The sequence below is a fragment of the Tiliqua scincoides genome, chromosome 1 (genome assembly GCF_035046505.1).
Source record: "Tiliqua scincoides isolate rTilSci1 chromosome 1, rTilSci1.hap2, whole genome shotgun sequence".
Classification (NCBI taxonomy): domain Eukaryota; kingdom Metazoa; phylum Chordata; class Lepidosauria; order Squamata; family Scincidae; genus Tiliqua; species Tiliqua scincoides.
In genome coordinates, this window is record NC_089821.1 from 39,907,217 (window position 1) to 39,935,163 (window position 27,947).

At 40.7% G+C, this 27,947-nt stretch overlaps 1 protein-coding gene across 2 annotated transcripts in view; it reads right to left on the reverse strand.

Moving 5' to 3' along the window:
• Positions 1-27,650, reverse strand: part of LGR4 (leucine rich repeat containing G protein-coupled receptor 4) — a 106,349-nt gene extending 78,699 nt beyond the window's left edge. For both annotated transcript variants that reach the window (XM_066637539.1, XM_066637530.1), the window contains exon 1: positions 27,149-27,650. In XM_066637539.1, coding sequence (XP_066493636.1) covers positions 27,149-27,333 — 185 coding nt within the window. In that variant the 5' untranslated portion in view covers positions 27,334-27,650. The remainder of the gene's footprint in view (positions 1-27,148) is intronic.
• Between the last annotated feature and the right edge of the window lie 297 nt (positions 27,651-27,947).

Sequence of the window (27,947 nt, forward strand, 5' to 3'; positions counted from 1 at the left end):
TTCTTTACTCAGCATGTGGTTGGTCTGTGGAACTCATTGCCATATGATGTGGTGACAGCATCTGGCCTGGATGCCTTTAAAGGGGGATTGGACAAGTTTCTGGAGGAAAAATCCATTACGGGTTACAAGCCATGATGTGTATGTGCAACCTCCTGATTTTAGAAATGGGCTATGTCAGATGAAAGAGAGGGCACCAGGATGCAGGTCTCTTGTTATCAGGTGTGCTCCCTGGGGCATTTGGTGGGGCCGCTGTGAGATACAGGAAGCTGGACTAGATGGGCGTATGGCCTGATCCAGTGGGGTTGTTCTTATGTTTTTTTTAAAAAAGACAAAAAACCATAAGAACATATCAGCCCTGCATCATTGATTCTCTGCTACAGTATTTATGACTGATTATCGTTCAACTATTTATGTTCTTACTCTGCAATTAATTGGTGGCATCTGCCTTAATCTAAGATTCCTCTGGATCCTCACCTATTCTCCCTTTCTTTAAGTACTGATATCATTTCTAAGATGTCCTATATTTTTCCTAATAACAAATTTCCTTTTACTCTTGTCCTTTCCCATTTTAAAGTATATCTGATTTTACTCTTGGGTGACTTGCTGACATCTCAACTTCAGTAACTCCCCCCAAAATAGATAGTCCTTGAGTTTTGCTAATTATTAATTTTCAGTTAATGATACCCACCATGTAACTCAGTGATATATGAAGCTCTAATGTTTGTTCAGGTTCCAGGTGCAATCTGCTACCAACTTAAGTGAAGTCTTGGGACCATAATTACATGCCACCCAGACATAGGAGGATGGAAGACAAGGGAGAGGGAAGGACGCAAAACCCTAGCTCCTTTCTAAAAAACGCAATTCAGAAAGAAATGATGACTCAATTGTACCAAAAATGTTATTAAAAAAGAGGTCTCAAAGAATCAACAGGGTCACACTCCCCCTTCTTTGGGCTGTTTAAATAGGACAACCATAGCATCATGAATTGGGCCTAAAACCAGATACAGTAATCTAGTTCTTCATCCAAGAGGTTATCCAGCCACAACTTTCTCAGGTACCTTACCCACAGATGATAAACTTGGAACTGGTCTATAACTGTTTGACAACTACAAATATTAGACCACCATCCCCATTTAAAGTGATCAGTACAGACATCAAATGGACTCGTCCTATTCAGTAATCAAGCAGGTTTTCACTACTAGCTGTTACCAGGTAGAAGGACCAAGGATCAACTAGACATTCCTGACTTGATCTTCTTCAAATGCCCTGTATGTAGCAACTGCAAAAAACAGAAACCAAGGAGCTTCTATTTCTCCACAAAGGTGGAACTTGCATAACTTATGAAAAGAATTTTACCTGACCACATTACATGGAGTTGAGGACGAAAAACTTAATCCCTTCAGTGCCAAAGACAAACATCCAGTTTTTCAGCAGAAACGTCTATACTTGCCTTTGGCTAAATCAACCTGCAGATACTCTGTGGAAAAGACTGCCAATAATTGGCTTCTTTCACCTCTGTTAACCATGAACAAAAGCGCCATTTGGTTTCAAAATTGACAAAATGCATCAATGGATGGTCAGCGAGCTAAGCCAATGGAGTGAAATAACAATAACCTTGCTGCATTTTCTTTTCCCCTTTGTTGGAATTTTCAAAGCCCTTAATTAAGACCAACACAAAGCACCCCCCACTGACTTCTTTCAATGAGCCATTACATGCCTGTTTTCTCATATTCAAAAGGAAAAAGGGGGCCTAAATTTTTGAAACACATTAACTAGTACACATGATTTTTGTGTATTTGAAACTTTAATACTGTTACATTTTAGCTCTTGAAAATCATCAGGAAGAATGTAGGAGTCTTTGAAGTTCAGTGTTCTATCCTAGGTGAAACAGCAAAAAGAAAATTGTACAGTCACACAAAGAAGAAAAGCAATCAGACTAACTTCCCAAAATATACCTTGTGTCAGTATTCTTAAGCAGAAACCAGGAGAATGCACTCCTGGGAGAAAAAAAATATAATGAAGTAGTCTACTTTGGAGGGGGGGAGAGCGCAGACCCTATACGGTAATGCAAAGAACCAACTTATTGGCATTCAACAGTAAGGAATTTACATAACAAAATATAACAAACTCTGACTTATAAAGTGTATAGAATGCCAGATTTTAAAAGGCTGCTAAAAAAATAGATCTGCAGTTTCAATTACAGTAGGAAAGGACAGACTTTTTACTAAAGTCTGGGAAAGGCATTTTTAAAATAGGGCAAGAGTATGAAGTGTTACTTACAAAGCTCACTGGAATTTTAAATGTAGTAGAACCTCTTTAAGTTGACCACCGAAGGGACTGGAGGAATTGGTCAACATAGGGAGGTGGTCAACATATGGGAAAAAAAGGCATTTAAATATTATCATGTTTAGCTCCCAGGACAACAAATGCAAGGCCAAGTTATTATTTAGATTGGACTTTTAAAAAAGTTTTATTGCAAATATCAATGAGAATTGATCCTCTTGTGATGCTTACTATTTATATCACCTATATCTATATCAAGAGACAGAATAAACAGCCCACAATCAGTGTTTAAAAAAAAAACCTGAAAATTCGTAAGCTTAAAAAAATTGTAAGTTAAAAAAAAATACTTGGTTTCACAGCAGACAGGTAGACCAATGCTATCCCTTGCCAGCCCATAGCATGTACCATGTTACATAGCCCCAACAGCTAAAAAAAACACAACACTTTTTTACTTAGGTTGCCTGGCCTCCACTGGGACTCCTCAGATTCACTAAATGGCAGAAGGTGTTTGATACGGTCCCTCACTAAAAGCTGTTGAGAAAACTCCGCAGTCAGGGAATCAAGAGGACAGGTCCTCTCATGGATTGGGAACTGGTTGAGGACCAGGAAACAGAGAGTGGGTATCAATGGGCAATTGACAAAAAAAGTGGAGAGAGGTGGAACGTGGAGTGCCTCAAGGATCTGTCCTGGGACTGGTGCTTTTCAACATCTTCATAAATGACCTGGAAACAGGGATGAGCAGGGAGGGGGACAAGTTTATGGATGACACTAAACTTTTCTGAGTAGTGAAGACCAGAAGAGATTGTGAAGTGCTCCAGAAGGATCTCTCCAAACCGGGAGAATAGGCAGCAAAATAGCAGTTGTAATTCAATATAAGTGTAAAGAAATGCACTGGTGATGGGAACCAAAGAGAAAGGACAGCGCCTTCACTATGCACAAGCAACCTCATGTCCCTCACAACATGGTACATGTCCAGGTACAATCGGCAACCGGCGCAGGTCTGTCAGCTATGTGCAGTGTGCCCACCTATAAAAACCCTTTCACACACATGCTAGCAGGCGTAGGGGAGGGATTGTCGCATGGCTTATTGCTTTTCCAAGATGGGACAAACCAGACAAAACAAAGGCCTGCAGTATTGTGTTCAGTGGGCAACTTACAGAGGGTAAAATAATACTCTGTGCAATGGTCGAAATGGTCAAGATACAACTTACGGAGGTGGTCAATATACAGAGGTTGGTCTCCCATAGTGTATATGCAGTGTCTGTCCATACTGTGAAAATTAGGTCAACTTAAGGAGGTGGTCATTATAGAGAGGTGGTCAACTTTGGAGGTTCTACTGTATTTTTTATTTGAACATTTGACTGCTCCCCCCCCCCATTTCAACAGCAGTTTGTCTAGTGGCATAGCCTGGGGTAGGGGAGAATGCTTCTGTTCCAGACAAAAGTTCAAAGCACCCATGGAAGTAGTTTCACTGTTTTTCCAATCCAGACCTTTGTTTTCAGATCTTCTTTGTTTTGATTATAGCAGTGTTTCTCAAACTGCAGGTCGGGACCCACTAGGGTTTGATTTGCTGCCCCTATGTATGTATATCTTGGTAGCTTTAATTTACAGAGAGGTAGATCCCTGAAAAGCCATTACTGTTATTCTTGAACTTTTATTAAAGTAGTTCATAAAAGCTTTACAACTGCTGTTCACACAAATTGCTGGACAATAGGAAATGGAAAGCACAACAGTTGCATTTGATTTTATGTTTACATTGGCTTTTTTTCCCCTAAAGAGGTTAGAGCAGTGTTTCTCAAACTGTGGGTCACGACCCACTAGGCAGGTCATGAGCCACTTTCAGTTGGGTCCCCGTTCATTTCAATATTTTATTTTTAATATATTAGACTTGATGCTACTATGGGATAGTGACTGCATCTGGGGAAATGTTACAGATCTGTACTTTTAACAGGATACTCTGTATATGCTTTTAACAATGATAGTAAATAGGACTTACTCCTGGATGAGTGTGCATAGAATTACAGCCTAGGAATGTAAAATGTTTTTCTGCTTGATGTCATTTCTGGTCATGACATGACTTCCGGTGGGTCCTGACAGATTCTCATTTTAAAAAAAGAGGGTCCCAGAGGTAAACATCTGAGAAATACTGGATTATAAGAAAGTCGCATATTCAACTCTGATGTGGAAATATCGAGTATCACAAATAATTGTACATATGGGGCATGAAAAGACTTATTATAATTGTGATATTACAAACATACAGAAAAAACCAAGAATGAAATATTGCATCCCTAATAAGTGTTCAAGTAACCACAATTGAAATTTCTGTCTGTTTTTCAGCACAGAAAGGACACAATAATATTGGCCTACTTCCTTTGCCAGCATCACACATGCACACCTGCAATTCCTCCCAAATGCACATATGTACAGGTTGAGACTAATTATTTGCATGGGTTCCGTTCCAAGCACTCACGTGGATTGCAAAAAACGCACTATAGCAAATCAATTTAAAAAAACAAAGTTTCTTTGCTCCAGTGATTTAAAAACAGCCTTGATGACCTTTTGACTCTAAGATAAGAGTCATTAAGAAGACAATCCATCAACCAGCCCTCTTCCAAGAGCTTAGAAAGCTTCACTCAGCCCCTCCCTTCACCAATGCAAAGTGATCACCTTTCTTTCACTTGCTCAGAAGTAAGGGAGGGCTCCGCTGGAGAGAGGAGGATTGATGGATTGTCAGCCAGCTGCCCTCTCTCATTAAGGAGGCTATTGTTAAAGGACTGTTCAGTTTTTTAAACTGCTTTTAAAGGGGTGCATTTTCCACTTCTCCCTGCACATTCCTTCTCATTTGCAGGGGCCATTCGTGTTGAGTCAAATCCGTGTATAAATAGGCTGGACTTGTATACCCAATTTGTACCAAATTCATCCCTTCAATGTTTCATGCCTACAAAATGCATTCCATAAAATCCTGGGAGAAAGTATGAAGGCTCTTGCATGTTTCCCTCCCACCTACTTCCTTTCATAAGAACTAAAGGAGGAGTTTCAGTATGGCTGGCAGTATTTCATTGTCTTCATACTACCACAGTAGGCAAAAGGATAACACCCCAACTTCTTTATATATGATGCTGACTGAGATAAAGTGTCACAGCCAAACTAGCCAATCAAGTTCAGGATGAGTTGAAAAATCTGCATCCAAATCTTCTGGATCAGCATTTCTCAAACTGTGGGTCACAAGCTAATTTCAGGTCTGTTCCCATTCATTTCAATATTTTATTTTTAAGATATTAGACTTAATGCTACCATGGTATGTGACTGCATTTGGGGAAATGTGACACATCTGTACTTTTAACAGGCTACTATGTATATGCTTTTAACAATGATAGTAAATGGGATTTACTCCTGGGTAAGGGCTGGTGGGACTGTAGTTTAGGATTGATAAAAATCTTCCTGCTTTGACGATGTCACTTCCGGTCATGACATCACTTCCTGTGGGTCCTGACAGATTCTCCTTCTAAAAAGTGGGTCCTGGTGCTAAAAGTTTGACAACCACTGTCCTAGATGAAAATCCATAAATATTTGCTAACTGAAATCGAAACATAAGAGAACTCTATACATACACCAAGCATGGTTCTGGAAAGAATATATGTTCTGTTCAAATCAACAGAATTTAATTCTAATGCACTGCAATGAAGCATGTTATAAAAACAAAAACAAAACCTTCCATAGACTATATCCACACCTTGCCTGCTTTCTAGAATATTTTTCCAACTGTGCAGAGTATTATAATTAGCCTTAACCAGTTGGTTAAAATTATAAAGGCGGTTCTACCAGATTACACCAAGGGATATATCTAGTCCAGCATTCCATTCTCTACATCACCCAATAAGAGACCTAACAAACCACAGGTTCCGCATGAGGGTCCTCCTACACTACTTGTCCAAGCAATCAGAAATGTCTTGCTTTTGAACATGGAGGTTCAGCTTGTTTATTTTGACTATGAACTTGCCTAATCTCCTTTAAAAGTCATCTAAGCAAGTGACCATCAATCTTCTGACAGCGAATTCCACACATTGTTTTCTGAAAGAGCATATTTTGTCTACTGAGTTGATTGCCAACCAACTTTACTATGTGATCCAAAATTTAGTACTATACAAGAAAGAGCAAAATGTTCTCTATCCACCGCTAGTTCTTCATAAACTAAAAAGTCCCAAATGTGTTTCCTTGTGTCAAATCCTTGACTATTTTGATTGCCCTTTACTGCATCTTTTCAAGCTCTACAAAAGCTTTCTTGAGATTGGGCAGATGGAGCTGTGCACAACATTCCAAACATTGCCACACCATAGATGTATCTAAAGATGATGATTGCCATTTCAATCCCTAGCATGGTATTTGACTTATTTACCACTTACAGCACTAACATTTTAACTGATTTATCTATCTTGAACCAAAGGTTCTCTCCTCATTAGTCACGGTCAGTTCAGATTCCCATCAAATTCAGAGGAAATATCTCATGCTCGGTTGCAGTATTTTTTTGAGTAACTGGGCTTCTGGTGCTAAAAATACAATTTTAATGCAAGTGCTTCTCCTTTTCAAGAATTTATGTTATTAGTCTTGAGAGAGCTAATTAATTTATTTTGATCAAAAGCAAGGAAAAAATTCAGAAGCTGGTCATTTCATATGCACAGAGGCACTACTGGACGAAATTTGAAAATAATTCTTGAAGCAACGTTCATTTGTTAGTTTTACACAGATATCTTGCAAAAATAAGTCACGCATAGCAAATTACCCAATTATCTTCCGTACTCTTGCTATAAAATTGGCTAGCAAACTCTTTATAAAAAAGACATTAAAATACTAAACCTTTGAGGATAAATATTTTCACATATACACACAGCTTCACCATCTCCAGTGAGTACTCAAAACTGTTACATCAGAAATTAGTAGTCATACGTTAATCACAATTCTTATTCTGTTACATTTTAACTGTTTGGTCAATATTAGTGTACACAGACATGAACATGGACACACGAGTCTGATTAATGCCAACAGAAACAAAACCAAATAAAAGATATCGGAGTGCATCCCAATTCCAGGTTATCAGCTGCCACACTTTTCAGTCAGACCTTTCATAACATTTGTGCACAACACTATGGTTTAAACCAGAATTCAACAATAGCTTTATGTTCTTCTATGTTTGAGCACACATGGATTATGGAGCCTGACTACTCATGACAAGGTTCATGTGACAAAATGCATTTTCAGCATTTAGACCAAGGGTACCCTCTGGCCTGCCAGAGACTTGCTGAAGCCCATGCTGGTCCACAACTGCCCAATGTCAGCTGGGTGTTATTTAACACCCCCCCCCCCCCATTTCTGGCTTGGTTTGTATGTTTGCTGAAGGCATATCCCTGATTGTCCCAAGCGCATCAAGTTCTGTCTAATGAATTCATTTATGTAAATTTATTCAAATTTTAAATGTAAATTTTTTGACCCGCCCTTGACACAGCATCAGAGAGATGATGCAGCCCTCCTGTCAAAAAGTTTGGACACCCCTGATCTAGACTGGGAAGCAGGAAGAAGAGAAAGACTGGCCTTTCCTCATAGGAAGGTGCCCCAGCCAAGTAATAATTTTGGTTGCTTTCTTCTTCTCTTAAATACAATATTCCAAACACACATATCAACAAGAATAGCATCCAAATAATTTACAAAGATTGACACCTCGTAACATCAGAAGACAAAATGTGACCCTGTTATAAGTGAGCTGACCTAAATTTTATTTAAGTAATGCAATTTCCATGTAGTAAAAATATGACTTTAACACCAAAAAAGTATTTTGATTTAACAGCAGGTTTTGAAGTGACCTTACCAATATACTGTAAAAGTATAACATTTTATGCGATCATACTACTATTCGCTATTTGTAAATGCATGAAATATTCAGTAGCTCACTTTAATATTGCCAGTATGGATCCCGAGTTCACAGGTGAAGGTAGATTTAAAGCTTTCATTTCTGGTTTGTTCCAAAAGCTCAGCTTCTTGTTTCATCTGGCTCAGAAAACTGTTGTTTGTACAAGCCCCAGTTAACACATCAGAATACCAAACCAGGAGCACGCAGTACTTTAACGTTACATTTGAATAGGGCAAGCATATTTTCTTTATCTGAGACTACTGTAAGCAGGGACATGATATACAGCAAGGGACTGGGTCAAGTTGTTCGAGTGAAACCTTGCAGGTGTAACAAGAGAATGGAAAAAATCTCAAAACAAACATTTCACAGGCACAAGTTGCAAAACACAGAACTGTATTTACTACTTAACCCAACTGGTCTCAATTGCCATCTGATATACCTAAGGTACATACGGTTGTAAGTCAGTGCTAAAACATATCAGATTTCACACAATTTTAAAGGAAATATTTGCTTGGCTCACAAATTGACTAGTAATTATTAAAATAGTAAAAGGAAAACAAATGCATTTTCCTAAGGCAGAAACAAGGATACAATTCAGTTCAATTTACATCATTCAGGAACAGTCTGCATAATATTTAACCACTAGACCAGGGGTGCCCAAACCCCAGCCCTGGGGCCACTTGCGGCCCTCGAGGACTCCCAATGCAGCCCACAGGGAGCCCCTAGTCTCCAATGAGCCTCTGGCCCTCCGGAGTCTTGTTGAAGCCCGCACTGGCCCAACGCAACTGCTCTCAGCGTGAGGGTGACTGTTTGACCTCTCACTTGAGCTGTGGGATGAGGGCTCCCTCCATTGCTTGCTGTTTCACATCTGTGATGCAATAGTGGCAGCAAAGGAAAGGCCACCCTTGCTTTGCGCAAGGCCTTTTATAGGCCTTGAGCTATTGCAAGACCTTCATTCATTCATATAAGTTCATCTTTAATATATTCATTTATGTAAACTTATGTAAATTTATTCAAATTTTAAATGTAAATTAATTCTTTTTTTCCCCGGACCCCAACACAGTGTCAGAGAGATGATGTGGCCCTCCTGCCAAAAACTTTGGACATGCCAGCACTAGACCAAATACTTCTCAGATATTGAGCCTACTGAAAAACTAAATTAAAATATTAATTCAAAAGTCTTCTCCCACCCAACTTCTCCCACCCAACTCTCCCAACTGCAAGAAACACAGTCCCAAAAAGAATGACATTCTAGCTCTGAAGTCAAATACAAGTATGACCATTCAAATATGATAGAGCCAAACAGTTCCAAAATATTTACTTCATAGTCCTGTTGGCAATTTGATATTGAGAGCAGAGACAAAGCTAAATAACTGCATAATAGGTTTGAATATTGAGAAGGAAGTTTTACATTAGTACTACAGTCTGCCAAATTTCATGAAACAAAATCAAATCCCATTGGCTGTTCCAAAGTGTTAGAAATAATGCAGGCAACAACAGGGGACAACTACAGGTTGTCATGATTAAATATCCTTGAAAAGTCCACAAGAAACATTTTAATGAATAATTTGTTGGCGAGGGAAATTCACTTTAGTGAATGCATAGCACTAAACATTTGAAAAACCTGAAACTGCTAAAACTGAATGCAGAAAAACCAGGCATGCTGCAATAATGTGGAAAAAAATTCTTCAGTCAAAAAAGTGCAGAGAGATTAGGATAATGGAATGAATCTATTTAGGTCACTGCAAGAACAATTGGTACTATATTATTCAGGGAAGACTTCCATGTGACAATTTTATCATTACTCTGAATACAGTACATACTACCAAGGTGGATGTTAATCTGTGACTCATACACAGTTTTCACTTAATAGTCGATTATTTTCCTTCTGTTTTGTACTGGAGTGTTGTTGCATTATTCCTGACTCCTTTTTCAAGGTTTGTCTTTTCATGTATAATTGTTTTTAAAGTGTCCGTTGGCATGCCAAAGCCTGCACACATTACTGGAACAAGCAGTAGTACTACAACTTTATAAACCATGACTTTTCCTGATCAGCCAGTTTCTAGAATACAGTTTATCCTCATTGTATATTAGTTAACTTCCAAGAAACTACCAAATACAAAAGCTCATGAAACTGAAGTTAAGGAAGTCTCCATCAACAACATACAAAATGAAGAGTATAATACATACACAGAAGAATCTCTTCTGTTTGTTGATCATTCACTTCATTAATATATATCCCACCCTGTACTGTATATTTAGATATCTAATACTATTGTCAATATTTATGTCCTAAAACTGACTCTGAGCCATTTCTAGTTGCTAAAAGCCTGCCTGCAAACAATATTTTGGCAGATTTCCACTTATGCACCTTCCACATTAGGCACCCTGAAGTCAAAACCAGACCTAAGCAAGAAGCAATCCTGATTGGCACAGTCTTCACTAGTATATTGAAGGTGGTTTGCACAGTGTGTTATACTTGGGACTACACCTGAAAATGGCTTAGAAATTTCACTTATTCCAGAATGCAGCAGCTAGAATTTTAACCAGGACCAATCATTAGCAACATGTCTTGCTCTTGTTGAAAGAACTTAAGTGATCCATTCCCAAGTCCGATTCCAGGTGCTTGTACTCATCCATAAAGCCCTATACAGCTTGGTGTCCTGAAAGAATGCCGTATATCAACCTGCTCACACACTGTTCATTTGAAAGCCAGAATGGTATAGTGCAGTGGTTCTCAAACATTTTCAATTGCTGGCTCCTTTGAACTAAAGGGACACTGGCCGCAGCTCCCCATTAAGGCTACAATCCTATAGATCAGCCATTTTCAACCATTGTGCCATGGCACACTGGTGGCAAGTGGTCGACAGGTGTGCCACAGGAATTTGGGGGAAGATCATTTATTAGTAGGGCCAATAGCATTGTGAGCCTCCCACTGGCAGCACACTGTGCCTTGTAAATTGGTAAAAACCTGATGGTGTGCCTTGACAATTTTAGTGCCTTGTCAGTGTGCCATGAGATGAAAAAGATTGAAAATCACTGCTATAGAGTGTATTGAGCGATGGGGTTTTTGAAAGGATTTTGCAGCTTCCCTGGCTGGTTTCAGTGGCTCCCTGGAGAGCCACAGCTCAGTTTGGGAGCCACTGGTGTACTGAACCGCTACACCAGTGGTTCAGCAGTTGGACTTAGATCAGAAGATACAGGTTTAAAACCCTGCTTAGTTATGAAGCTTCCTGGGTAACCATGGACCAGTCACTATCTCTCAGACTCGCCTACATCACAGGGTTGTTTAGAGGACAAAAGGAGGAGAGGAACCATCTACACCACCTTAAGTTCCTCGGAAGAAGGCAGTATAAAAATGTGAAAAACAAAAATAAATAGATCTGCCTATATTCTCCTCCTTGGAGACTCCTTACCTTCAGAACTCAGGAGGTCAACATGAAAGGAGTGTTTTTTTTCCTTACGCTACTGGACCATACCTGTAACATTCCCCCCTAGGGAGGCTCTCTTATACCTTTATAGCTTTCCTTTAGACCACAGGCTAATACATTCCTGACCTCCTAGGCCTCCTTATGCCTTTTCAGAATTGGTTTTAGCTGTTGTAAATGATTTTGGGATTCTCAGATGCCGGGGTTTTTTTGTGTTTTGCTTTTAATGTCTTAGCGGTTATGCTTTTGCTTTACTGTGATTTTACTGCTGTTTTATTATTTATTATACCAATTGTATTTTTTATTTTAACGTTTCTGTTTTGTACACAACCTGGCTCCTGGAGGAACAGTGGAACCAAGACTTAATTAAATAACTATTCATGGGAAGGCAGGATACAAGTGAACAAATAAAATAAATTCCTCAATAGCTCTCTTAAGGTTGGCTTCTTGAGGTCCAAAGCACACAAACAAGACTGACAAGTTGTCATTCTGAGCAGTTTTGAAAATGGTTGCATTGTAATCTGCAGACAAAGAATTAGATCTCTCCTCGTACCCTTCAGAAAATACATCCTACTGGGCTGAACACTTCAGAAATTTAACTCAAGAAAAAATCTGTTCCAGTGTTTTGTACCACTGATCCTTACTGGATTCTATAACTAATGTAAACATGTAGAGCATTAAATGCCAAGCTCCTCACAATGGTTATAGATTTGACATAGTTCAAACAATAATTATAGTAAAATTAGAGCCCTGTAGATAAACACTTGGCTGGCTATTTCAACTCTAAACTTTAGTTTCCCTTATTTTTGGAGCACCAAGCCATGTCACCATCATCACTGCCATGTCTTCTACTGCATTTCAACATACGATGCATCCAGTTACCCCGCTAACTGTTCAAAGTTGTGTCGTCTTATAATTAGCAGAGAGAGAGAGTGCACAACTGTGCTCTTCACCCCAGCATGGCTCCTTTTCCAGTAGCTGTAAACACTTTTTGCAGTTTTTTTTAATGGCGAACACTTTGGGGACAGAGAACCTTTCATTTATTAAGCTATGTAAACCACTTTGTGAACTACTTGTTGAAAAGCAGCATATAAATATTCTTACTAACTACCACCACAGGTTGGATCCAAACCTACTTTCTCTCATGCTCGATGGTATACTTGCAATTTTTTTGTTCATTTCCACTTCCCTATTCAGATCCCCATGCTGCATATCATCTTCCTGAGAGTTCCCCAACCCTCAGTAGCACATTTTTAGGGGGCCGGAAAAAGAGAAGGTAATCTTGCTGCAAACTATGTCCCTCCACCCTCTTATGCAAATGTGAAGCAGTACAAGCAGAACAGCTGTTTAGATATAACCCAATACATCAGTGGTTCTCAGATGTTTAGCACCAGGAGCCACTTTTTACAATGAAAATCTATCAGGACCCACCAGAAGTGATGTCATGACCAGAAGTGACATCATTAAGCAGGAAAATTTTTAACAATCCTAAACTGCAATCTTACCCACACTTACCCAGGAGTAAGTCCCATTTAATATCACTGTTAAAAGTACAGATCTGTAACATTTCCCCAAATGCAGTCACATACCAAGGTAGCAGCAAGTCTAATATACTAAAAATAAAATATTGAAATGAGTGGGGACTCACCTGAAATTGGCTTGTGACCCACCTGGTGGGTCCCAACTCACAGTTTGAGAAACATTGCAATACATAAAATGCAATTTGGACCAACCTGTATGTGTAATCCCCATTGAGTTCAACATCACTAATATAAAGACTACAACCACAATTAATTTGCAATGCGAGTTTCCACATATTTTCCCTTGTACATATTTCACATTTATATATACACAAGACCAAGATATACAGTAATAGCTCCAATAACACAGTGGATATGTTCCTGGAAAGTCAAGAATTATGTGAAGCAGTGCTATAGGAGAAATCATTGATGATGAAGCAGGAAAATGGTGCCAACTGCACCCATGCCACTCAAAATGCAATGCTCTTATTGCCACAATAACTGTCAATTGCACACAGGATGAAGAGTCCTGTAATTAAAACAGCGGTAAAAGAAGCAGTATTATGGAATTACTGCACTCTCCAAAAACCCTGAACAAATGTTCCACAAAGTTAATTCCTAAATGCAACTCTGTATTCACAAAAAAGGCACAAAAGTTTAAGCGTCATAGAATTGCAGCTAAAATTTCAGCAGCTGAGGTTTATTAAACAATATTGCCTTTTAGTGGCTTCATTCAAGAACTTGCTGGGTTGTTTAAGAACCAGTGTAGACTCCTGGCAGTGTACAGTCATGGCAACTGTGATCCAAGTAAAGGCAAATTGTAACTGATCTATAATCCACAGCAGACAAATTCAGACTACCCATAGGGAGGTTTTCCAAAATAGGCCAACTAAAAAAATATTTTGCATACAAACAGAACAAATACATCTTTCATAGATGTCAAACCCAGGCCAATAGTAAAAATATGCTGACTATCACCTGTTCAAAAGCAGGTCTTGTCTGTTTTGTTCCTTCAAACATATATCAGTGCAAAGTTATGTGCTTCATAGATACATTCCTGTAGTTTGTACTATATAGTAATGTTACCATGACACCACAATATTTTAAGGTGACGTTCTTTAAAAATTTATGTTTTCATTTGCATACTGGAATTCCCTGTGGCTTTCTATTTTTCTGATTCTTTTTCTTCAGATGCATTTCATATCATTTCATAAATAACTAAAAATGAAGAGGAAGCTGTTCATATAATAGTACATAGATAAAAGAAATATAATAGCACAACTAAAACTGAACTGAAAGAATAATTGTGTGTGTAAATATTGTAACTAATTTGAGTGGCTCACCATGGATGGCGTGATTTTCAGCAGCACTGAATTATGTGTTACTTCCAAGGGGTTAATATCTGTTGTGGGATCTAAGCAAGTGTGAAACATTACATCAGCTGATTTGCCATGTACACCACAGGCCATCTCGGCATGACTTAATTATTCCAGTCAGACATTAATACACTTAATGAACCATAACGTAAGCCACATAGGGATGATTCAGAAGTCTGGTCAATGACCCCAAGGAGAGCTGCTTCAACCTTGGTTAACAGGCAGTTTCACACATTTTCATAATGAGAACAACATTAGAAAAGGGCCATGTCATGGGCCATCAACCTCTAGCCCTTATTCATTACTAAATTCACACTGCTGTTTAAAAAAAAATTAATGTTTGTGCTTGCTCAGTCCTCAAGATGCCACCAACTTTTATTCAGGCTGAACTTCCAACAATGAAACAGATGAACTTCATTTGCTCACTGACAGAAGTTAATTTGCACTGGACATATTATCTGCTCAAAGGTAACAAGCTTTTACATCAAGAATTACAGTCTCTAGTCAAAAGATTAAGTATTTTACATGTAATTTAATCTACAAAATAAATTTAAAATAGAAGACAGAATCAGAATTTGCCACATTAGTCTGAAACTCCCATAGAGGAAAAGCAAGGCTCTGACTGTTCATAAACTGGATCACAGTGATTCTTTATAGATTATCCCCAAAATATTTATCATACCCAGTTATGTACACACAATCATTAAAACAAATGAGCATCTTCATTCGACCCAATCATGCCTAAGCAATACAGTTTGGATGCTTTATTCCCCTGTATAAACACAATAATGAATACAAAGCAGTGATTATAAAATCTTAAGGATAGTACAGGTTGAGCCTCACTATTTGTGTGGGTTCCATTCCAAGCACTCACATATAATGCAAAAAACGCATTATAGCAAATTTAAAAAGCAAAGTTTCTTTGCTCTGGTGAATGAAAAACAGCCTTGCTGACCTTTGTGATGTAAGATAAGAGTCTAAGAAAGACAATCCTCAATCAGTCCTCCTCCAAGCGCTTACAAAGGCGCTTCACTCAGCCCCTCCCTTTACCAATGCAAAGTGATCACTTTTCTTTCACGTGCTCAGGGGGAAGGGCCCGCTGGAGAGAGAAGAACTGATGGATTGTCAGCCAGCTGCCCCCCATCTCTCATTAAGAGGCTATTGTTAAAGGACTGTTCTGTTTTTTAAACTGATTTTAAAGGGATCGTTTTTCCCTTTCTCCAGGTATCAGCACATTCCTTCTCATTTGCAGGGGCCATTCGTGTTGAGTCAAATCTGTGTATAAAAAATCTGTGTATAAAAAATCTGTGTATGAATAGGCTGGACCTGTAAATACTTATTAGATTATTTACTTGAGAAAGTGACATCTATCCCAGATTTTACAGGGCATAGCAGAGTTGAAATGGTGAACTTCACTTTGAAGTGTAGCACAGCATCAGGATAGAAAACTCAAGCAACTTGCCTGCACTGGCTGCTGCTGAAGAGATCACCACTGGCCCTAGAATCTAAGGAGGTTCTACTCCTGAAAAACCTTCCAATTTAAAACACAAGATAATAAACGACTGTTCCACATTCACTATTAGCAAATTCAAATATTATTTTCCTTGACTTTTACTACATAGATCTCTTATTTTCCCAGGATTCAAAACATATTATTTTATCACTGGGACAATGCAATTTCCTCACACTTTTTCTCTGTAGGAAGCACACCGATTGAAAATTCAATATTCAATGTGGCTACACGGATGTTAAAGCACCATAGTGACCCGACATATTCAGTGATAAGAGTTCACTATGCCCAGTCCATTTTCTGGGTTCCACATTTTCCATGGCAACTGTACCACTGCTCTCAGGCAATGAGCATTCCTCAGCATTCCTTCCAACCCTGAAGCGGGGTGTAGGGTTGTCCCTGAAGCAATGCCATGCTTCACCTACTCTCCCCAACTTCAGGTTCAGAAGGAGATCTAGTGGTCGGGTCACTGTGCTACAGAGGCACCTGGTGTGCCTCACCAGTACAGGGTCAAGTAATCCACCCCTTCCAGTTTAGGTAAATGAGACAGAGAGCTGCTGTGCTTCCGAGACACTCCAAGCACCTAATAAATATGGAGTCAAACCAATCCATCCCCCTTTCCTCCTCTATAAGCTTGGAGTTAAAGGGAATCACTTTGAATCTGCATTTTCCAGATATTCAGGACACCTAAGACTCCATTAACTAAATCCCTTCACCTCATCCCTTCCACCTGGTGTGCCTCCTTAAACACAGAAGTCATATAATTCCAATCTAGAGAAGAAGGTTAGGAGCAATTACCCCAAAAAACTGGAGTAGGGAAGGGAACAGAGGGTTCTCTCTGATTTTGCCCTTACTTTTGGAGGTGGGGCATCAGGTCAGAGACAGGACACCAACTCTTAGGAGAGAGGCCAAACAACCATAAAGGTCTGGTTAGTCACCAAGGCCAACGCAAAACTATTCATCCCACCTATACCATATACATGACTTTTTTTAGCTTTCTTTCAGTTAGAGGCTGTTGTACTACTGTCACGCGTAGGCCTTTAAACACAAGAGTCTGCAAAGCTGAGCAAGGACCCCTCACTTCTTGTAAGTTTCGACCCGACTCCTTCAGAAACATTTGGACTTAAAAAAGGGGACGTTTTATTTTTCAGTTCTGTGAAAGCCATGCACTTCTCCTCTAGAGTGTATACTCCTCAGCAAGCATGCACAGATATTTTTCCTTCAAGACTATTACCACTTTCATACCAAACGCACAATTTTTCTTCTGTTGCAAATAAATTCCTAGTCATTAAAAACAAATTCATTGGTTTGAGATACACTGAGTATTTCTTAATATATATAGGAGCTTGATATTACTGAAAAACACCTTCAAAGAAGGCCCCACAACCTTTTTGAGATAACACATTTCACAGTAACTTCTTAAAAAAATTGACTATCAAACTTCAAAGCTTTTATTTAAAAGCTAAAAAAAGACAACAGCTTTAATTATGCTGCCCTTTTCACATGGCAACCTGACAGACTTTTTAGTGCTATTCTTATGCAACAATAAGTGTTTAATAACTGAATATAGCATGCATGTTGAAGTATGAACAAACTTTTTTGGCACACTATTCGTTTCAGGAGAGTTGCATGAAAGATATTCCATGATAAGAGAGTTTCAAACTTTGCAGGAGTCACGCAAAACCAAGACACTCAGACTTGCCCATACAAATCTCACAAACAAAATAGATCCATCTTTTCAGACAGATAACTTGCATATACTCCAAAGGATATTGGAAGTCTCACAATTCCTGCTGAACCTGTTGAAAATTAGGGCCTTTTGAAAGAAAATAATGGCAAATGATTTCTTTACCTTCTACACAGTGGCAATTAGCAACCAAGCATCCAGAACTTGCTTAGTTTATATTAACAGTCACAGACATTTCCAATTGCTATTTAACCCATTGTAACAGAGCATCAAATTCCACTTTGAATTTTCTTGTAAAGAGACAAAACATCTTGTACAATTTTCTATAAGAAAATTATGGACCTGAGAGTTGGGGAAGCTAAATGAAGATAACTGGAATGAAGGCTGAAAACCAAATGAAACACAGTAATTGTGGTTTTACTATACATAGGAGAGAGAGAACAAAAACCAAAGCAAACACACACAGGCAGGCCCTGTACAGCTGCATTATAAAGTTCCATATTGAACTCCTTGTTTGATAGGGATATTAAAACAAAGTTAACCCTTTTCCGCCAAGCCCACAGGTGTACACATTTGATCCCTGTTGCGTATATGCAACATTGGGCAGAAATGGTTTAAATAAGAACAAAAGTGAAATCATAGCACCATATCATAAAGGTGCTTTAAAAAAGTAATATGTGTACTAGAATTGTATTTATCTTTTCATATTTCCAGAGAAAAATTCTTAATCAATAATACATAACTTTAGTAACCAAAACCATACTGGCAACACATTTATCTAGATATCCTCACAGTCAGTTGTGCAAGATTGGACTTATTTTTATAAGGTGCGAAGGACCAATCCTCTCCCAGAAAATGAATCCCCTTAAAAAGCATTTCAAAAGACTGTTGTGTTACTCACTATGGCAGTGTTTCTCAAACTGTGGGTTGGGACTCACAAGGTGGGTCGCGAGCCAATTTCAGATGGGTCCCCATTCGTTTCAATGTTTTATTTTTAATATATTAGACTTGATGCTAGTATGCTATGTGACTGCATTTGGGGAAATGTTACAAGTCTGTACTTTGAACAGGCTACTATGTATATGCTTTTAACAGTGACAGTAAATGGAACTTACTTCTGGGTAAGTGTGGGTAGAATTGCAGCCTAAGATTGTTAAAAGATTTTCCTGCTTGATGCCACTTCTGGTCATGACATCACTTCCAGTGTGTCCCGACAGATTCATAATCTAAGAAGTGGGTCCCAGTGCTAAAAGTTTGAGAACGACTCCACTAACACAAAGGGATCAAGTCCATAAACACATGTAGCCAGCTAGCTGAAGTGCCCCAACAACCTTTTTCTATATGTTGAGCCAAGGATGGTTTGTGCCTCCCCACTACCCGATTTCCCCCTCCCCCATGGTTTTGCCACCCCTGCACTTGTGCTCCCCCATGGATGAGGGGCCAAGCAAGCATGCAAGAGGGAAGGAAAGCAGACAGGCAAGTAAGTGAGCAAGGTGGGCCCCACTCACTCACCCTCCCATTCCTCACTCACCCTCTCTCTTCACATAGGGAAGATCAAGTAAACACACCATAACATAGATATGGAGGGTAGAGAACAGTGCCCCTGCCCTAACTTATCAGGAGAATGGTACACAAATGAAGAGTGTCGGGTGCTGCTGGAAGAAAAGAGAAGGGGGTGGGTTCCAGATCACTATGCCTATTTGGCACCTCGTAAGCACCAAATGGGCAGGGATAGGTAGTCTGAAGACATGGCAGCTTTTCTTTGTCCTTCACCTTTCTCCCTCCAATAGTGTTACTGCTGCGGAATTTCTCTTCCAATTCTCTCTCATTGAGCCAGAAAAGGATCACATCAGGTCCAATTTATCTATTAGGCACAGTGCCTAGGGCTCGCCATACTTTAGGGGCCCATAAGAATTTCTTTAATTTCTTTTAAAATCAGAATTAAAAAATGAACTTCTAGGGTCAAAGAAAATAGTTTAATTTTTTTCCTTGCATCCAAAAAAAGTGAAACTTTTAGGGACCATAAAAATCTATTAAATTTTGCATAAAACAGAAAAAACAAAATGTGGACTTAAAATTATATCAAAAAGTAATGTTTAGTATTGATATTAAGTGGGAGAAGCCCACAAAGGCAAAAGTACCTAGGGCTCACAAAAATCATAATGAAAACCCTGGATCACAGTGCTCACCAAATTAGAGAGGGTGGCAGACCAACAGGCTGGGTTCTTGTCCATTCAATCCATTCACCATCCCTTCAACTTTGCCACACCATGAACCATTTCAGGTCAACACACAGTAGCTCGGCTCTGAGCTGAAGTATAAAAATCCAGCATATGTCAAGATATCAACTTAATATTTCATCTGAACAGAATGAAAATGCTGTGTGTATTTACCCTATGGTAAATGTAGTCCCCAAAATCAATTTCTATACAAAAAAGACAAACAGAAATAGAAAACCAAGACTTCCCTTCACCTCAGTATTCAGTAATCATCATAGAATCAAATTATGCTCATGGGTCATTCTGTGAAATTGACTGCACTAGAACGGCAGCACTTCAATTAATCTATGGAACCTGCTGCCACAATATGCAGTGATAGAAACAAGCGTATATGACTTTAAAAGGGCACTGGACAAAATCACAGATGAAAAGTCTGTTAACATTTATTAGCTACGATGGCCGCATGATCAGGTTGAGAGGCAGTCCAAGTCCAACAAATCATGCAGGGGAGCAATAGTGGAAGAGGGCTGTGTGTTCATGGGTTACCAGAGGCATTTTGCTAGCCACTGGAGGAACCAGTTGATTAGATACACCTTTGGATTGATCAACAGGACTCTTAATGTTCATATGGCATACAAAGTTTTAGCTACTGTGTGACAAAACTTTGATTATGTAAACATATTGTAATTTACTATACAGTACATAAGTCACTGTGCAACAATGTTAAGCCACAACCTTCAAACACTGGTAAAGTGCAAACAAGCACATTACATTAAAGATATTTGTCTATATAATTGGTACTAATGACTATAATCTTCAATCATTCATTTTCATGTGTTCCATCAAACTATCCTCTTTTCTAAGACCTGCAAGCCTGCCTTGTTTTAACTTTACTATCATGCTCTCCTCCTTCAGTCAGAATTTTCCTTTAAATATGAGTTATTTTAATATTCCAAACAAATATATTATAACAAATAAAGCAATTCAATTCATGTATTTAAATAGAAATCTGCTTGGTTAACTGGGGTGAGCAAGAATCACTTCTGGGCAGTCAGGTAGGGCCCCTTCGTAAAGTGGAATACAAGTGGTTCCTTTTGTTGCTCTTGGTAATATTTCAGGTTATCAACATGCTAAAATGGCTAGAACAAGGTACATATGGATAGATGGGCTACCAATAGAGGGCTACTAGTGTTGTGGACTTATCTGCAGGGTTACCAATGGTTGGTTGGCAACCTTCAGTCTCGAAAGACTATGGTATAAGCCTACAGCACCCAGTATTCCCAGGTGGTCTCCCATCCAAGTACTAACCAGGCCTGACCCTGCTTAGCTTCCGAGATTGGGCATGTGCAGGGTAACAGTTGCTGCTGGAGTAAATGTTGTAGACTTATTTGCAAGGCTGATATAAATAATACTAAATGGAATTTCTCAAAATAGTCACTATATTCTTCCTGTTAGATAACCAAATCTTTATCCATTTCACATTACAGTCTCCTATGACTATGGTAGAGAGAGGAAAGAAAAATGTTGAAATTCTACCATTCCTTGTGGAAACAGTACAAGAGTCTGGTGGCATAAATCATATCTTCAAAATCATTGAATAGTCTGCAGGCTCAATCATCACTTGACAAAGGGAAGTTATCTCATCAGCTTCTTCATTTTCTGTAACCAGATGAATGCTACAGCATCCATGCTGGCAAACTATGGTTAGACAATTCATGGAGGGAAGGTGCTAACCATCACTGGACAATTCAAACATCATGGCAAGAGTGGGGAGGGGGGAAGATGTAGAAAAATGAAGAAATGAAAGAGTCAATGCAAGAGATTAGAGGGGGAGAAGGAAGTGCACTGACTTACAGAATGTTCCTGAGCCTCGAAACAGTTTGGTAGATCAAATTTCTGACGTCTCAGTCAGACTTCTGAACAACTGCAGGAAGTGTACTGCAGTTAAAGATAGTCAATCAAAACCAGTATAGTTATATTGCTCCCAAAATTATGCACCATTTGTAAAAATTTTGCTACAAAAAGTAAAAATATCCCAAATTATCTCACCAACTGAAACAGGAGAACATAAAACTAAATACTTCCTTGTCCCATAGTTCTCAGACTCCAAGATGATTAAACTACTAGATCCAGCATGAAACAAACTATCAGAAGATTAACTTGCAGCAGTGTATGGAGACTGCCAAAAACGACTGTCATACTTCTGCTGCAGTACCACAGTCCTTGAATACATTAAGCTGAAAGACTATGACTCAGGATCATCTAGTGAGCTTAGGCAGGACTTTAGTTAGGAATATATTTTACACCTAATACTAGTTGTACTCCAGCTTTACACTGCAAACAAATTGTTTGCAATTTGTTGTAACAGATAAGTTCAGCAATTTTTAACCAGTGTGCCGCAAATGATCCGCAGGTGTGCCACAGGAGTTTGAGGGAGGGTCATTCATTAATAGGGCCATTGGGGATGCAAGTCCCCTACCAGCAGCCTTGGTGTGCCTTGTCAATTGTCCAAACACTGATGGTGAGCCTTGACCATCACCTTGTCAGTGTACCACGAGATTTAAAAAGGTTAAAAATTGCTGGTCTAGTTTCTGCTGGTTATTCTATACCAGGGCTCTCCATACTGTGTCCTGCAGGCTAGATCCAGCACATGGCCCAATCTACCTCCTGGGTGAGCTGAAAGTTCTGCTCCACCGGGGAGCCTCCTTACCATGCTGCCAATCTCCCCCAAACTGCACGCCATCCAGCTGCTTCTGGGATCGGTTGTCCCAATAGGCTTTGCGTCAGATTTCTGGGCAGACATAGCTGACCCACATGTAGTTTGGGGGAGACTGGCGGCACAGTAAGAAGGCTCCCCAGCGGAACGGAGCATTCCATTCATACTGAGGAAGCCTTTTGCAGAACACAGCAATCTTTAGTTTAGAGACCGCTGATCCATACTGTGGATAAAGAAGCCGTGTGTGTGTGCAAGTAATGAGAGTTTCAGATCAAGTTTATTCTACTCACTGGTATCGACATGACTGCCTCAGCACAGCGTTCAGATCTTAATGTGCTGGTATGTATACTATAATATTCTTCAAAAAAGCAATTAAGCCTTAGTAATACAAGATCTGAGTGCAGCTCAAAACAAGACCTCATTATAGCCCTTTACTATTAAATCCTCACTGAGAGGTGGGGCACACCCAACAAGTCCTATTATGAAACTTATTAGGTTTGTGGCAAGTCTTGCTTAGCATGGCAATTTTAGAATACACACATTTCAATCTGAATGGGAATTATCGAACCATGAAACACATGCCGAAAGCACCTTGGTGTATAATTGGATTGCCTATCCAAGTTCTCCTATTCCATCTCTGATGCACAAAACATATCTACATGATCCTTAATTTCTGCCAATATTAGAAGCGTGTGTTTGTTTTAAGTACTATATTCCTGCATACATTTGTTATCTTAAAATGAATCTGTTTATATTTTTGAGAATTCTATTTAGTGACCAAGTGAAAAACTGTAAAAACTGGAATTCTCTGAATGTGCAAACACATCCGTCCCCACTCTCCATGTTTAAAACATATGATAATGGGAATTAAAATCATGCAGCCCTGCCCTAGCTACCTCATACTTAACCTGAACCTATTAACATATCCTTATTTTCTGCATTGTAAACCTCTTTGGCTTCATATACCTGAACTTCTATTAAAGTTAATCCCCTCCACCTTCTCCAGGCCTTTAAGCAATACAACACCAATGTATAATCCATTTCAAAATTAAATAATTGATTCCTCCTGTCTGCTACAAATCTTCTCTGCTGACATTTTGTGTGTATGTGCTTCCAGCTATTCTAGCAGCCAAGCAGCATTTTGCCCTGAATTTCTTACACCTTCCTTTTAAACACGGGGTTCTTGAAACCTAAGTAAAAACTGACCAAAGGGCTCAAAGGTTCTCATTTTATCAGTACTGGAAGAATAATTTTTAGGAAACCTCTTGGAATTTTTAGTAGGTCTACACATTCAGTCCAGGGTGTGATCAAACACAAAACCACATATACACACCTTGTAACTCCACACCCTTGAGATCCTAGATGAGGTCCACACCTAACATTGTTTTCTGTGGTATTCTGTCTATTACAATGGCTTTGTTACATTGAAAAGATGGGAGCTCATTGCATTTAGAACTTCTTTTGCTGAGTCTACATACCAAGGCTTCCAAACCAAACCAAGGAATATTATCTGGATCAACTGATTATATAGGAATGCATGTGTCATTGCTCGGTTAGCTCAAATTTCGCACTACCACAATACTTTTGTGTCACCTCTGCTGTAACCAAACCAGGTCCTTGCTTGTCAACCTGGAGAATATTTTTGCATTCAGCAAACTGTGGGTTTGTTCATTTGGCAGATACTAACAAAGTGCTCAAGTTCTACCTTTATCTCTCCCTGCAAATCTGTCCAAAAGACTAAGGGGGTTGGAAAATTGACAGTTTTGATGTGTAGGACATCTATACAGTCTTTTCCCCTCCAACCACTATAAAGCCAAAAACAGGAAGATCATAGACTCAAAGCAAGGAAACTGAGGAATTAAACAACTGAATTCTAAACAATAAAGTAACTTACTGCAGGTTTTTAAACTCTGAGCTTATTCCAATTCAAAGCATGCTGACCAGGATGTTCAAAGGGCTTACCCTCTAGTTAGTATGTACCTACAGGACTGCAGTCTACATTTAATAATTTAGTATTGTATACACAAGATGATGTCCTCCTACTCCACAGAAGTGATTTTCAACCGGTGTGCCCTGAATGGTGCTCAGGTGTGCCGCAGGAGTTTCAGGGGAAGGGTCATTTATTAGTAGGGCCATTGGGGATGTGAGCCCCCACTGGAAGCATGGTGTGCCTTTTCAATTGTCCAGAAACTGATGGTGTGCCTTGACAATTTTAGTGCCTTATCAGTGTGCCATTAGATGCAAAAGGCTGAAAATCATGCTCCAGTCAAGAATCCAAAGTCAAACTACCCATCTTTAACCTTCCTATCTACTAACACTTAAGATTTCCACTTTTCCCACTGCACATGCACTGAAAAAGATCACTCTTCTCCTTTAAAAGAAAACACCATGGATTTTACAATATCATGGTGATAGTCCAATCTGATAGACGCTTACTCAAAAACAAGTGCCAGAAAAGGTTTGAAATAATCCAGATGAACACTAACGGGGGGGGGGGGAGAGATCCAGACTACTAGGACTTACTTCTGAGCAAAACACCCCCTGGATAGAGGTCTAAAGATTTGTATTTGAGCTTTCTCAAATCCTACAGGATCCTACACATGCTTGTGCAAAGTAGCTCCTCTGGATTCAATGCAGGCACACGTAGGATTGCAGCAATTAGGTCCAAGCCCTATGTAAGAACATAAGAGCCAAGCTAGATCAGGCCAAAGGTCCATCTAGTCCAACTTCCTTTATCCCCCAATGGCCCACCAGGTGCCTCTGGGAGCACACAAGACAACAAGACACCTGTATCCTGTTGCCACTCCCTTACACCCAGCATCCCAAGGTAGCCTGCTTATAAAAACAGGAGGCTGCACATATGCATGGCTTGTACCCTGTGATGGACTTCTCCTCCCAGAAATCTATCCAATCCCTTTTTTGAAAGTACCTAGGTCAGATGCCATCATTCATCACCATATCCTGTGGCAGGGGGTTAAGAACATAAGGACAGCCCCACTGGATCAGGCCATAGGCCCATCTAGTCCAGCTTCCTGTATCTCACAGCGGCCCACCAAATGCCCCAGGGAGCACACCAGATAACAAGAGACCTGCATCGTGGTGTCCTCCCTTGCACTGGCATTCTGACATAGCCCATTTCTAAAATCAGGAGGTTGCACATACACATCATGGCTTGTAATCCATAATGGATTTTTCCTCCACAAACTTGTCTATTCCCCTTTTAAAGGCATCCAGGCCAGATGCGGTCACCACATCCTATGGCAAGGAGTTCCACAGACCAACCACATGCTGAGTAAAGAAATACTTTCTTTTGTCTGTCCTAACCCTCCCAACACTCAATTTTAGTGGATGCCCCCTGGTTCTGGTGTTATGTGAGAGTATAAAGCGCATCTCTCTATCCACTTTATCCTTCCCATGCATAATTTTGTATGTCTCAAGACTCCAAAGTTCCAAAGGAGCACAAAGGAGTCTTTGGAACCCAAAGACTCATTCCATGTCAAGTAAGGAAATATTCCCTTTTACACAGCCCTAGTGTAATTAGGCTGGGATAATTTCTCTACAGGTGAGGGAGGTGTAGAGAGAAGGTAAAAGAAAAAGCTATTTGCTGTCTCTCCCTGTCAAGGCTTCATCTCTCCCCGTCTCCAACCAGCCCGTACAGAGCGCGCCGCGCGCTCTCTCTCTCTCTCTCACAAGCACACACAACCTGTTTCACAAGGTGAAGAGTGAGGCGCCAGCCTCAGGCCAACCAGGAGGCTGCATATACACATATGCATATGCATGGCTTGTAACCTCTGATGGACTTTTCCTCCCAGAAATCTATCCAATCCCTTTCTTGAAGGCTCCTAGGCCAGGTTCCATCATTACCACATTCTGTGGCAGGGAGTTCCACAGACTCATTCTGCACTAGGTAAGGAAATTTTTCTTTTTTTACACAACCCTAGGTTGGAAAGATTTCTCTGAAGGCAAAAGGCGTGTACAGAGAAGATAGAAGAAAAAGCCATATGCTGTCTCCCTGCCTAGGCATTGCCTCTCCCTGTCTCAAACCAGCTTGTATAGAACACACACACTCTCTCTCTCTCTCTCTCTCACACACACACACGCGGGAACAACCCCAAACACAGACAAAACTCTCACACGCATATGTGGAGATAGCCCCAAACACACACAAACTCTCTCACACACACACACTCACTCACTCACTCACACACGTGGGGACATACAAAACTCTTGCTCCCCCAACACACACATGTGGGGACAGCCCCTTTCTCTCTCTCACATGCACACAGATACAAATATATGTGGGGATAGCCCCAAACACACACAGACACACAAAACTCTCACACACGTAGGGACAGCCCCATACTGTTCTTACGTTCTAAAAATCTCTCATACACACACACATATGTGGGGACAGCCCCAAACACACACAAAACTCTCTCACTCACACACAGGTACACGTATACGTGGGGAAGCCACCAGGCGGAGGGAGACGCGCCGTACTTACAGGGAGTGCGTGAAGGCGCTGAGCCCCTCGGGGACGGCGGAGAGCGCCCTCCCGGAGCAGTCCACCGCGCCGTCCCCATCGCAGCTGCAGGGCGCCGAGCACGGAGGCGCGGAGGCTCCTCCGCTGGGCCCGGCGAGGCTCCAGGCGAAGAGGAAGCAGCAGCCGAGCAGCGGCGGGCAGCGCATCGCGAGAGAGCCGCCGCCAGCCGAGCGGTCCTGGGTCCTTCGGGGAGCGAGGCAGTCCCTCTCCGCGGCCCCCTCAGCGCCGAGTCCCGCAGCCTCCGCCGAGCGCCCCTCGCGAGCAGCCGCGGCGCCTCAGCGGCCTCCCCGGGAAAGCGACATCGCCCCTCAGGCGAGCAGCTGAGAGCGCGCCCCGCCGGGCTCTGCCATCACAGCACTCTCCGAGCTCGTCGCCGTGCGCAGCGCCGCCGTTCTAACCACTGAGCCCTCCGGCCATTCCGGGGCTCCAGACACAATACGGGCTCTGCGCCTGTGCGCTCCGCGGACCTGCCGCCGCCTCGGCCCTATGCAAAGCAACGAGGTGTGTATGCAAATGAGGGAGCCCGGCCGCCCGCTCCCATTGGTGGAAACGGAGCGCCTATGCAAATATTTACCCAAAATAGAACGTTGGAACGCGACGTCAGCCAATAGGAGGAGAGAGGCGGGCCTCCGCTGGCCAATGGGACGCTGGATGGACGTGACCACCACCAGGGCGGTGCTTTGCAAGGCAGGAGGGGCAAAACTAGAATGCCTCTCGTAAGATGGAGGAGCTTGCTTGGCTGGCTGACGTCACGCCTAGC